Source organism: Xenopus laevis, chromosome 4L (genome assembly GCF_017654675.1).
Source record: "Xenopus laevis strain J_2021 chromosome 4L, Xenopus_laevis_v10.1, whole genome shotgun sequence".
In the NCBI taxonomy this organism is placed as follows: Eukaryota; Metazoa; Chordata; class Amphibia; order Anura; family Pipidae; genus Xenopus; species Xenopus laevis.
This window is the reverse complement of record NC_054377.1, coordinates 27,378,458-27,392,765: the sequence shown is the minus strand read 5'-3', so window position 1 is coordinate 27,392,765 and position 14,308 is coordinate 27,378,458. Positions and strand designations below refer to the sequence as shown.

The window sequence follows — 14,308 nt, the reverse complement described above, 5'->3', positions numbered from 1 at the left end:
AGGAGAGGGTTGATCAGTAACCTCTTTTCCCCTATTTACTAGTAATACTGACATTTGTGTAAGTGCATATATTTTTAAAAACAGGGTTCCAGTTACAAAATGATGATTATACAATTGTAAACCCCATATGGGAGTCCTACCTATCTAACTTTGGTCAAAAGTGTCTCCTGGCCACGTATTGGCTTTTTGAACTTACATTGTCCTTACAATTTTAATTTTGGGTGCTTCCACGATCCTTTTCCCTTTTGTACTTTCTGTACTTACTTGAAGACCACTGCACTGCCAATCACAGAAGCATCCCCTGCACCCAATGGGTCTGTGTATTATGGGTCTAGCTGAGTTGAACTGTGTATTGTAGCAAATACAGACTCATGATATAACCACATCCACATGCGTTTTTAGGTATATGTTGGCTAAGGCCTATACTGCCTATTGCTACAACTAAAAGGAGAACTGAAACCTGTTTATTACAGTGGCCTCCCTTCCGAGTCACTTCATTCGGGACCCTTTACATTTCATTGTTTGCTGTATCTTTCTTCGAAAAGCAGAGTAGCACAGTGGCAGACATCATCTTTTGCAAGTTCAGGTTCTCCTCTCTGCGATCTCCTGACAGGAGCATGTATACAGCGCCGATTCTAATGAAGACGCCGCCTGAGGCGGCTCCTTAAATGCCGCCCCTCCCCTCGCAGAAACACTAGTGCGGAGAGCGCAACTGCGCTCTCTCGCACTAGTAAAGCCGAATTTCAGGTTTCAAAACCGGAAATTCGGCTCTTTAAAGTGACAGGAGCGGCTTTTTGCCGCCCCTGGAAACTTATCTGGCGCTGCCGCCTGAGGCGAGCGCCTCAGCTCGCCTCATTGGCAGAGCGCACCTGCATGTATAGTTCAAGTTGATTCAGGCTTAGTTTTTAACCGTGCAATCTCCATGTCAGCATGTCTAGATGCCACCCGCCCAGTAAGCACCTGGGGGCAAATTCACTAACCTCCGAAAATTCGACAGCGACAGCTTCGCTCACATCACAACATTTCGCCAGGCGTAGATTCGCCAGGACAATGCTGATTCACTAAAATCCGAAGTTGCGTCCAGGGTCCCGAACGATGGCGAAGTAGCGCTAGCATTACTGTGGCAAGCGAAGCGATAGTTGCGCTAGCGTTGCCTTATTTGCATACGGCGGGAAGTTAAAGTTCAATGGACGTATATGTTGCAGCAAATACATTACACTACACAAACCTTAATAAAATAAAATAGAGTTGTTATATTGCCCTACACATGTGTACCCAGTGTATAGTTTATGTGCCCTATGTTAGGAAATGTAGGGGGGAAGCCGGGTACCCCAGAAAAAACTTACGATCTTTTGCAGCCTATCAACCTGAAAAATGAAAAGTCGCCAGCGTTTTAGAAATCCTATCTTCTCAATTGCACTTCGCCTGGTCTGAAGTCTGGCGCAAGAGGTAACGTTCAGTAAAATCTGCATCTTAGTGAATTTGCGTAGTTACGTTATTACCCATGGCTTTTTGCCAGAGTGGGGTAATATTGATCATATGGAGTATTCTAAATTCGCCTGGAGGACATATTGAGTGGCAAAAGCGTGGCACAGCTGTAAGTATCGATACAGTCATATAATAGGATTGATTCAGCTTCTCCCTGAGTTGCTTAAAGGTAAGGACTGTACCATCGACCAGCAGGTCTTGTAGGTGGCAATTTTATATTTTTTTTATTTGTATTTTATTAGCTTTTTATTCAACAGCACTCTGGATTGCGGTTTCAGCAATCTAGTTGCTAGGGTCCAAATTACTCTAGCAACCGTCCACTGATTAGAGTAAGAGACGGAATATCAAGGCGATTAGTAATAAAAAGTAGCAAGAACTAAGCCTTGGAGCTCTGACTTCCAAGGCAAGGGGGTAATCAGAGCTGGATTGCCCCCCCCCCACCAAGCTACCACAATGTACTACCATACCATAAGCCTGTGTGTGGCTGAGAAAGACACAGACCAACTTAAAAGGAAGGGAGTTAAAGAGACGAGTAGTTGTTATTGATAGTTCATTGGATTTGGACAATAAACCATTTCTGCCATTGCACCCCCTCCTTCCCAAAATGCTTGCCCTCTAGCATGGTGTCAGTTTAGCTTAACTTCTATTTCTGGCCCAGTTTCTAGTTATACTATGATTTTAATAGAGCTTTGTAAAAAAGTATCCATGAAATTAATGCTATTAATAATAAGGTTCATGGTGGTAAAAAATTGTGCCTGGCTCCTCCTGTATGCCTGGATACAAAAAAAGGCCACTTAGCATGGGCTGATCAAAGTATCTCAAGCCTCCCACAATTGTTTTTAGCAGCAGCAGCATGTGGGAGGCATGAAGACAACATTTAATAAGTGGGAGGGAAAGGTCTGTGACTGATATGGAGCGACCAGGCAACTTACATTTCGGAACATTTGTTTTGACTAATTGGAAGATTTTGTTGGTTTATTGTATTTTATTAGCACAGAGTGATAACATAAGCGTTCTTGTATTTTTTTTATTTTTATTGTTGTACAACTTGAAAATGTATTTTAAAAAAAAATGCTGCAAAACTGGGGCTAAATGTAGGTCCAGTTCAAAATGTTCGCAGCAGGGGGTGCTGTTTACCATAGGATGACTCCTAGCAAATACACTGACGCACACTATGCATAGTTCCTAGGTTTAAAGCTAGTATAATAAATATAAAATATGCACATGAGATTTGTAGTTCAAATTCATAGAAGAGACACCCCCCAATGTAAAAACAATATAGACCTGACCTGGTATATAAAGACAAAGCCTGTGTCCTAGTGCTTTTATATGGTCATGGAATTCTTCAGTGACTTACAGTGCTTTGCTTTGCATAAAAAAAGGGTAATTAAAACAACAGACAAAAAGGATATGCAGTGTTAGCCTTACACGTAACATAGCAACTCATACATTCTTGTTTTTCAGTCCACCAATGTAAATCAGACCCCCGCTCAATATTATGACAATTACTGAGATGGTGTGTGAATTAAAAGTCCACTTGGAGGGGGCCCTCTTCCACCAAAGCCTCCTGCAGTTTTGAGAGGACAGTGCATTTTATGTCTATTTATTATAGCGAGGTGTGTGTTTAGCCTACGATTGGCTGGGGAGTCCAACCATTACCCTTTCCGATTGGTTGGCATGCGACAATATCAGAGGTTGAGATCCACTGGCTCTTTGGGAGAATGGGGAAAGCAGAATAATTGTTCGCCCTGCTAAATGGTGAATAATTTGTTCATTATGAGATCATGGGGCTCCTTTTAATCAGGAGGTAAAGTTTGTTCTGTCTAAGGGCTCTTACTCACTGGCGTTCTGACCTGCGCTCCCCTGCGTTCCGTTTTTTGGCGTTCAGCCGCAGGGGAGCACAGGAATAGACGCATGTCATTATTTCAAATGGGGCTGTACTCACTCAGGCGCGTGTAGGCGCCGAACGCAGGAAAAATGCAGCATGTTGCGTCTCAACCTGCGTTTGGCGCCTACATGCGCCTAAGTTAGTACAGCCCCATTTGAAATAATGACATGCGTCTATTCCTGCGCTCCCCTGCGGCTGAACGCCAAAAAATGGAATGCAGGGGAGCGCAGGTCAGAACGCCAGTGAGTAAGAGCCCTTAGAAAGGCCATGATTTCCCATGGGATTCCAGTGTCTGGAATCCCTGGGTGGAAACACTGTTTGTGTTATGACTAACATTATTCAGGTGAGACTCGTCAGGTCAATTGTGACATTTTGCCTTGACACCGTCAGAAAAGAGCAACTGTCACACTAAACTGTATGGCACCGACTACACAGCAATGTCACACCCAACCCCTCCCCCCTTTAATTCTTTAAATGCTAGGTTTTAGGCAATTTTCTTATTAAGGGTTTAGCTTTAAATTCACTTTCAGCATGAAGCCAAGTTTTCTAAGGCAAGTTCATTTCATGTCAAATAGGCCTTGCAAATTAACTATCTGCCTACCCAGGGGTTACACACCCCAGCAACCGAATTAACAGATGTCGTTAGGCAGAATAGAAATGCACAAAAAAATACATTTGGGGCCTCGGAGTAAAAAAACACTAAGGGGCAGATTTACCAGTTTTCGAGGGGAAAAAAATGCAACAAACCTGACTTTTTTTCCTGCGACCTGCTCAAATTTTTTTTTAAATATCTTGAGCACTAGCATATTTAAGAGAAACCTCGAACAAAACAACCTTGGTTGCATTTTGTCATGGAAATTAAGTCACACACAAACAAAAATTCCATTGTTCCATTGATATTTAATGAGGCTGAAAATCTCAACTGTTCTAATTAAAGGGGGTGGGGATAAAGTTGCTTGAAGCCTTCAGAGACAATTGCCATCGGCTTCCCTAAAAATCTTCCCTTGAGTGTTCAAAAAATATTCTCGAGTATATCTGCATTCTTCGAGATTAAATATTTTTCCTCTGTTTGTTTAAACTGCATTTTATTCTTGTTTGTGTGTTTTTCTTCCCACTTTTTAAAACCAGTGATTTAAATAAATTGAAGCAAACCGTGATCATAGATAATAAATTTACCCAGGTACAGTAACCCATAGCAACCAATTAGCAATTACTTTTACTAGTTACTTTTACCCTAGCAACCAGGCATTGATTTGAATAAGAGACTGGACTATGAATAGGAGAGGCCTGAATAGAAAGAGGAGTATCAATAACAACACATTTGTAGCCCTACAGAGCATTTGTTTTTACATAAGGTCAGTGATCCCCATTTGAAAGCTGGAAAGGGTCAGAAGAAAAATTCAAGAAAAAAATGAAGGCCAATTGAAAAGTTGCTTGGAATTAACCATTCTATAGCATACTAAAATTTAACTTAAAGATGAACCACTCCTTTAAGCTCAAATGGATCTGTATACTGTATATGATGAATAATACTTTAAAAACACAAGGACTGGGGGTGAAATTATAACCTGATTATGGTGCCCTGTCTCAATGAAACCACGACACAGAAATGATTCACAATAGGATAAAATCCTGACGCAATCTTAAACTGTCATTTCTGGGTAAAGTCTCTGCTTTAAAGAGATACTGACACGAGAAAATAAACTTTTTTAATATCTATTATAACATTATCTTTGAATGCTATTTATAATTTTGCCATAAAAGTAATTGCCTGATGCGTTTACATTACCTTTCTTACCCCAAATGTTCCTCTGTGAGGGGGCTACCATATTTGTGCAGCAGTAGTCCGTTAGCATTAGAAACAAATTATATTGTTATAACTCCCTCTGTTTCTCTCCCAGCAGGAAAACTATGATCCTTACAGAAAGCTGTCAATAAATATAAATACATTTGCGTGGGACAGCAAAAGTGCCTGTTTAAATTTTGCTACCACTTCTAGGAAAGGAATAAAGGGGGCCTGGGCAGTCCCAACTTAAAAAATTATTTTCCTGTCCTTCCGCATGGCAGTAGGCACTAATGGGTTAACTCCCTCGCACAGCGGAAGGACAGGAACCAATAAACCTAATTCCCAACCCCCTTACCCCATCTCTTTTTTCCTGTCCTCGCATCAGGAAGGATTCCCCTGTGCCGGTGTGGTTCCTCTCTGCCTCACCGAAGCGACCGGTTCACATATAGCCGGTGGAGCCTGGTAGCTGGGCTTTTAGAACGCGGTAAGACACGGGGTGTGCAGTAAGGCGTTCTGAGTGCAATAAGTCGGATCCCGCGGTAAGACGCTGTGTAGACTCTTGATGATGTCATCTCGAGGCGCCCTTTGCTCTTAAAGCGCCCATTACCTGTTGCTCAGCAGGAGCAGGTTTTGTATGCAGTACATGCAGCAGGAGCCGTTTTGCTGGTGGGGAGAGCCTGAATGTAAGCGGTGTTGCAGGCCTACCTGTTGGGGACCTAGGTGAACTGTACAGCTACTTATGTTTACTCCTCTTTTTTCAGAGCATGAGTTCTAGGAGCCGGAGATCCCGGTCATCCTCTAGGGGGTAAGTGTATCAGAGAGATGTGTGGTGACTCCTTTGTGATGGTAACAAACTCGTTTCTTTGTAGGTCACCTAGGAGGAGGAGTCATCATTCAAGGAAGGCGGTGGAAAAAGAGTGTTCAGTATGTGATAATCCAGCGATGCATAACAAAAAAGTATGCCTGATGTGCTGGGAATCTATGTCTGGCAAAAGAGCAGATGATCAGTGGAGTGCTATGAGAGACTGGTTTAAGGAGTCTATGTCTAAATCACTGGAGGACCTAGTAGGAACTGTGACAGCTAATGTGATACAGAAAGTGGGTCCCAGTGCCCCAGTAATGGGGAAAGAGAGCCGTGATCCTAAGGTGCCTGCGGAGTGTGAAGCACGTCAGCAGGGGGCAGCAAGGTGTAGCCTTTCGGCTACTTCAGAGGAGGAAGAGGAGCTAATTGTATTGGATGAAGATTCCTCGTTTGATTTGGATCTATTAGAACCTCTAGTAAAAGCTGTCCGGAAAGTGTTGGAACTAGAGGACACTGAACAAGAGAAAAAGCAGGACAGAATGTTTAAATCATCAGGAAAGAAAGATCTGGTATTTCCAGTCCACGATGTACTAAAAGATATTATTAAGGAAGAGTGGGCAGTACCAGATAAAAAGTACTCAGAACCTAGACACATGAAGAAGATGTACCCGTATGCGGAGGGGGATGTGAGTCGGTGGACCAACCCCCCCAAAGTGGATGCTGCCATCACAAGGGTGGCTCGTAAGACCACATTACCAGTGGATGAGGGGGTTTCCTTGAAGGATCCTGTAGAAAGGAGACAGGATACAGTACTGAGGAAGGCCTATTCAGTTTCGGGGCTACTCTGCAAGCCAGCGGTAGCAGTCACGTGTGTGGCGAAGGCATCCAAGATCTGGCTGCAAGAGATAGAAACTGAGCTGCAGCTTGCTGGAGACAAAGACAAGGGCAAGAGCTCCTTTTTGCCGCAAGAAAGGCGTGTGAGACGTCAGCCAGTCCGTGCAGGCTGGGCGGACAGAATGCCGTTTAAGGATGCCAAGACCTATAGGCCTGGAAGGCAATTTGATAGGCAGCCCTTTTGGAGAAATCGCGGGCAAAATCAGCTCAAAAAAGAGTTCAAGCAGGGTAAGCCTAAATCGTTCTGACGGTGTTCAGGCCCAGCTGCCGCCAGTAGGGGGAAGACTACTTTAATTCCAGGCAGTCTGGGAAACTACGAGGGACAGTTGGGTCCGGGAAGTGGTATCCTTAGGTTACCACTTGGAGTTTTCAAGAAAACCAAACAGAAGCATTTTTGTGGAATCAAAGGTTCCGAAAACGCCGGAAGCTCATCGAGCAATGAATCACATTTTATTAGATCTGCTGGAAAAGAAAGTAATTTTATCAGTGCCGGAAAGCCAGAAGGGACAAGGTATCTATTCTCCGATCTTCCTCAGGAAAAAGGCGTCGGGGGAGTTCCGAGCTATCTTAGATCTCAGAGGATTAAATTCATTCCTGAAGGTAAAGTCATTCAAAATGGAGACGTTGAGTATTATTTCGCAGAACCTACGGATAAACGCTTGGCTAGCAAAGATAGATTTGCGAGATGCATATCTTCATGTCCCTATTCTCTTAAGTCACCAGAGATTCCTCAGGTTCTCGGTAAGGGGGAAGCATTTTCAATACCGAGCACTTCCCTTTGGGCTAGCGTCTTCACCGAGAACCTTTTCAAAAGTTCTGGCTCCAATCATAGCCGCCCTACGCCTGCAGGGCATACAGATCTTCACCTATTTGGACGACCTGTTGATAAAGGCTTCAAACGAACAACTTCTGAACCAGCAGGTCCAGGTGACCATTATGGTTCTAGAGGAACATGGATGGTTAATAAATTTCCAAAAGTCACAACTGGTCCCGTCACAACGGATGGAGTTCTTGGGGGTTCTAGTGGATACCAAGCAGTCGCGACTATATCTTCCCCCAGGCAAAGTGGAAGACATTATTCGAAGAGTGCAGAATGTTATCAAATTTCCTTATACCACGGCTCTGAGCTGTCAAGAGATAATAGGGAAACTGGTAGCTACGAAGGATGCCGTCAGGTGGGCAATGATTCATCTTCGACAGTTCCAGTTCGGGTTTCTTCAACAGTGGAAAAGAGTTGCTCAGTCTCAAATCATTATTCTGTCACGACAAACAGTGAAGAGCCTGGAGTGGTGGCTAAATCCGTTCAATCTTTCTCAGGGCAAGCCAATAGATTGCTCATCGTGGCAGATGGTCACGACGGATGCCAGCAGCCTTGGATGGGGGGCTCATACGGCATGTATATCAGCACAAGGCGTATGGCCACCGGAGGCACTAACGTGGTCCTCGAACTTCAGGGAACTGAAAGCGGTGTTGCAAGCGCTAGTGAGCTTTCAAAGTCAGCTCAAAGGGACAGCAGTCCTCATTCAGTCAGACAATATAACGACGGTAAAATATATAAAGAAACAAGGAGGGACTCACAGCAGGAAATTGTTGAGTCTGACTTTGGAGATTTTCGAATGGGCAGAGAACAATCTCCTCGACTTGTCAGCAACTTATATCCCTGGTCGGCAGAATATTCTGGCAGATCTGTTGAGTCGGAGGACATTCCACCCAGGGGAGTGGGAGTTGTCGCAGGGGAGTTTCCAGACATTGGTGAATCGTTGGGGCCTCCCGCAGATAGACCTCATGGCTACATCTAGGAACAGGAAGGTGAGACTGTTCTGCTCCTGGTACCCGGAGAGGCAAGCATTGTGTCAGGATGCTTTCAGTCTGAAGTGGATGTTCAAACTGGCGTACATTTTTCCGCCGATCCCGATCATATCAAGGGTATTGAACAAAATTCAGAAAGACAAAGCTACAGTTATAGCAGTAGTGCCTTGGTGGCCGAGAAGGCCTTGGTTTGCCCGGTTGTGGGAAATGGCATTGGACAATCCAGTCAAACTACCCTATCACCAGGGTTCGCTATGCCAAGGCAAAATATTCCACCCAAACCCACGAAAATGGGCTTTGACGGGGTGGCTTTTGAGCGGAAAGAGCTGACAGAGCTTGGGCTCGCAGAAATGGCTATTGACACACTGTTGGCAGCTAGAAAGCCATCAACAGAGAATACCTACCACAGGATTTGGGAAAGATTCAGGGAATGGTGTACATTGTCAGGAGATTCATTTACATCACCAACCGAGTCGGCAGTAGTAAATTTTCTGCAGTCAGGCTTAGAGAAGAATCTCAGCTTGGCTACCCTGAAAGTGCAAGTGTCAGCCTTGTCAGCATTGACGAAAGTCAAATGGGCGGAGTATCCATTAGTGACCCGCTTTATTCAAGGAGTCAAACATCTGAAACCGCAAGTGAGACCAATTTTGCCATCATGGGATTTGAATTTGGTTCTTCAGTCTCTCTATGACGGAACCATTTGAGCCTCTGGAGTCAATTAGCTTGGACCTCCTGTCAATGAAGACTGCTTTCTTGATAGCGGTAACGTCAGCACGGAGAGTGGGGGAGATACAAGCATTGCTAAGGAAAGAACCATATCTGAAAATGTTACATGATAAAGTAACGTTAAGGCTACCAGAGAAATTCCTCCCGAAAGTGGTTTCCTCCTTTCATGCTAGTAAGGAGATTGTGCTGCCGGCTTTCTTCCCTAACCCCGCGACGGAAGAAGAAGTAAACTGGCATAAGCTGGATTTGGTGAGGTGTTTGTCAATATATTTGCGAAGAACCGAGGCATTCAAGAGGTGTGATAGTCTCTTTTTGCTATTTAAAGGATCTTCTATGGGCCATCAAGCTTCTAAGCGTGTGATTGCAAGCTGGATAAAAGCTTGTATCAAAAAGGCGTATTTACTCAAAGCTATGCAGGCTCCCCATGTTAAGGCTCACTCCACTAGAGCGGTGGCTGCGTCCTGGGCGTTCGAGGCTCAAGCTACGCCAGAAGAAATTTGCAGTGCAGCTGCATGGTCCTCTATATCTACTTTTGTTCGCTGTTATAAGCTTGATGTTTGTTCCGTAAACAAAGCTGGTTTCGGGCTTAAAGTCCTCTCTTCTGTTCAATTTAATAAATGATTTTCCCGCCCAAAGTCTGTACTGCTTAGTTAATTCCCATTAGTGCCTACTGCCATGCGGAAGGACAGGAAAATGGAAAATTCTATCATACTTACCGTAATTTTCCTTTCCTGGACTGAAGCATGGCAGTAGGCACGACCCACCCCTTCAGTACCTGAGCTCGGACAGGGAAAGAGATGGGGTAAGGGGGTTGGGAATTAGGTTTATTGGTTCCTGTCCTTCCGCTGTGCGAGGGAGTTAACCCATTAGTGCCTACTGCCATGCTTCAGTCCAGGAAAGGAAAATTACGGTAAGTATGATAGAATTTTCCATTTTCTAGCAGTCCAACTGATCAAATGGCACAAGCAATTTCCCTCCAGGTGCAATAAAATTCCAACAGCGGGAAAATTATCAATTACATACTATTTACTACCTAACTTATTTGGATAAACTACTAAGACATCCTAAGACATCCCAAAATAATTTCTTCAATACCAACTAAAAAAGCATAAAGCCAATGCTATTTGAACTTATTTGTCATCAAGTATATCCACATAAATATGCAATCTCTCTATCATACGACCATCTAACTCACATGACCCCTCTACAAGTACCGAGATTCATCCAGTTTTGGGAAAAAGATCTACAAGTTTGCATAGAGGATGGAATAGACTGAAATCATAAGGGATACAATAAGTTGATCTATTAATAAAACCATTTAAGCAACATATATATATATATATATATATATATATATATATATATATATATATACGAATATATATATATATATATATATAGTTATATATATGGTGAGGCTGTGCGATTCTGGATACACACTTACGTACCAATTACTAATTAATGTTACTGACTTAACTCTCAGCCGAAGCACTAATAAATAAAAGAATTTTAGGGGGCAAAAAATACCTTCGGAATTTAATATCCCTGACAACAGGTCATAGCTACAGCATGGAAATCTCCCATTCTAAATTTCCACCTAGTTAAAGCAAAACTGGCCAATGTTCTAATGTATGAGAAACTCACTAGCTTAAATAATGACAACCAACATTCAATAAGGTCTGGACACCTTGGTTAACTTAACTTGGTTAACTCGGTATAGTGAGCCTGAGCCCTTAAAATGACTGTTCACCTTTTTTCGAGGCAATTTGCATTTGGTTTTAATTTTTTATGGTTTTTGAGGTATCTTTTTATTCAGCTGCTCTCCAGTTTGCAATTTCAGCAAACTGGTTGCTAGGGTCAAAATTACCCTAGCAACCATGCATTGATTTGAATACGAAAATGGAATATGAATAGGAGAGGCCTTAATAGAAAGATGAGTAATAAAAAGTAGAAATAACAATAAATTTGTAGCCTTACAGAACGTGTTTTTTAGATGGGGGACAGTGACCCCCATTTGAAAGCTACAAAGAGTCAGACGAAAAAGGCAAATAACTCAAAAACTATAAAATATAAATAATGAAGACAAATTGCAAAGTTGCAAGGAATCAGACTTTATATAACTTACTTAAAGTTATCTCAAAGGTTAACGGCCCTTTTAAAATGGATACAGGTATGGGATCTGTTATCTGGAAACCCATTATCCAGAATGTTCCAACTGCCTTCTCTCAGTGACCCCATTTTATCTAAATTTTTAAATGTGATTTCTTTTTTCTCTTATAATTAATCCTTATCGGAAGCAAACCCAGCCTACTGGGTTTATTTAAAGGAGAAGGAAAGCTACAGAGGCATTTTATTGCCAATAGATTAGCTGCAACAGTGCAAGCTAGAATGCTATATTTATTCTGTAGAATGTTTTACCATACCTGAATAAAGAAGCTCTAGAAGCTCTCTGTTTGTTTGGGATAGCAGCTGAAGTATTAGCTTGCCTGAATCTCTCCCTGCTCACTTATAGCTCTGGGCTCAGATTACAGCAAAGAACGGAAGGGGAAGAGGAGCAAACTGAGCATGCTCACGCCCGGGGCAAGAAGGTTTAAGATAAAAGCAGGAAGTCTGATACAGAAGCCCATGTGTACACAATAGAAGGAAAGAAATGCTGTGTTTCTATTGACAGAGGACTCAGAGCAGCACTACTTTGAGGGTTTACTGGTATATTTAGGTGGACCTTTCTGATAAGGCTTACTTAGTTTTAATCTTTCCTTCTCCTTTAATGTTTACATGATTTTTTAGTAGACTTAAAAACATCATAAAAATCATGACAGAATCCCTTTTTTTCTAAATTACACTGTTTACACTACAAATAATTCACTCTACAATATAAAATGTCATTCCTGAACCAGCAAGTGCATTTTTGTAGTTGTAATATTGGTGTGTAGGCAGCCATCTCAGGTCATTTTACCTGACCATGTGCTTTTAGAAAGTGCCAGCACTTTAGGATGGAACTGCTTTCTGGCAGGTTGTTGTTTCTCATACTCAATGTAACTGAATGTGTCGCAGTGGGACCTGGATTTTACTACCGAGAGCTGTTCTTAGATCTATCTTCTGTCAGGGAGCTGTTCTCTGGTTAACTTCCCATTGTTCTGTTGTTAGGCTGGGTGGGGAAGGGGGGGGGTGGTGATATCACTCCAACTTGCAGTACAACAAAAAAAAGTAACTGAAGTTTATCAAAGCACAAGTCACATGACTAGGGGCAGCTGGGAAACTAACAATATGTCTAGCCCCATGTTAGATTTCAAAATTAAATTTAAAAAAATCTGTTTGCTCTTTTGAGAAACAGATTTCAGTGCAGAATTCTGCTGGAGCAGCATTATTAACGGATGCTTTTTAAGGTATGGAGATCCAAATTGTGGAAAGATCCTTTATGTGGAAAACTCCAGGTCCCAAGCATTCTGGATAACCGGTCCCATACCTGTACTAAATGAAAATACAGAAACAATTTTTGCGATCCCCCAGATGGGGTGATACCCATCCTATACCTTGCTTTTCCCACTCTGATATCATACTTACATTTAGGAATGACAGTACCCATAATGTCATTTGTTTTATTATCGTTTATTTTCTGTGCAGAATATTTGAGTTGTTTTTAATGTAAAACCAACTTTCTGCAAGATGGGGATTATCCAGCATTTGAGTCTCTGAAAAAGAAAGATTTAAAAAAAAAAACCACACACACAGGAATGATGACATTTCTGTTTCAGCATGCATGTCATAGTATCTTGTGCTTTGCCTCTCAAACTGTGTGGAACGAGTGACATATCAGGGAATAATTTTGCTAGTATAAAACAAGGGCAATGAATCAGCAATTACCACTAATTAATCAACTGCTAGAAGACTAAGGGAAGCAAAATTCTTATTGGTTGCCATGGGTTACAACTCTGGTGTAAAAAAATTACATCTCTTTTGTAAAATCCTCCATTTTAAACCAGAAAATTGTCTAATGTTAAATATTAAAGACAGTTCTAGAGGTATGGGCCCTATTATACATGATTGGGAACCAGGGGTTTTCTGCATGAGTTTTCTGTTATTTTCATTTAAACATTAAATAAAACGAATAGGATTGCTTTCCCACCAATATGGATTCATGCAGCTTAGTTACCATCAAGTAGAAGATACTGTTTTATTGTTACAAGAAAATCATTTTTAGAAATTAGAATTATTTGCTTAAAATTGACCTTCTTGGAGATGACCTTCCTGTAATTCAGACCTTTCTGAATATCAGGTTTTTGGATAAGGGATCCCATACCAGTATACAGTTTATACCACGTATAATACACAAGAGCCATGAATATCCTGTAAATTATATTCTTATAAACGGTGCTTAGTGATGTTATCAGTTACAGTATAGTGATGTCATTTCTGTCTCATGACTCACTGAAACTTGTGTATTAAAATAAATAAAGTACCCCCTGTAGCAAAATATGAGGATATTAGAAGTTATCTTGGAGTTCCATGACCTGTATAAAAACATAGGGTTGTGGAACTCCTCGGTAACTTATAATATCCTGGGGGGCCTGGTTAACTAGCAATGTGAGCAGTGTGTTCTAGGTTAGCTCCGCTGGTAACCCACTAAATCCGGCAAGATATCCTGAACTTTGTGGCATATAACCAGCCAACCGACTCAACTAACCTCAAGGAAACCAGCAGATGGGCAAAAAAAGGCAAATAGTCGCGGAAACCTCAGATATTCGAGCAGATCTTTGGAACGCCGCAAGGCCTGCCAAGATGGTGGAACAACGCAGGTGGTGCCTCAAGGGGACATTCAACTGTGGATGACACAGAGACGGGGATAGCATCATCCTCAAATCTTACTTTGCAGTGAACCCTCAGTGCGAAACAGAACAGCCTCAACCTGACGATT

General features: G+C 42.1%; 1 protein-coding gene across 2 annotated transcripts in view; it reads right to left on the bottom strand.

The window, feature by feature from the left end:
* Positions 1 to 5,654, bottom strand: part of dusp10.2.L (dual specificity phosphatase 10, gene 2 L homeolog) — a 30,273-nt gene extending 24,619 nt beyond the window's left edge. For both annotated transcript variants that reach the window (XM_041590007.1, XM_041590008.1), the window contains exon 1: positions 5,518 to 5,654. In XM_041590007.1, coding sequence (XP_041445941.1) covers positions 5,518 to 5,522 — 5 coding nt within the window. In that variant the 5' untranslated portion in view covers positions 5,523 to 5,654. The remainder of the gene's footprint in view (positions 1 to 5,517) is intronic.
* Positions 5,655 to 14,308: the final 8,654 nt, after the last annotated feature.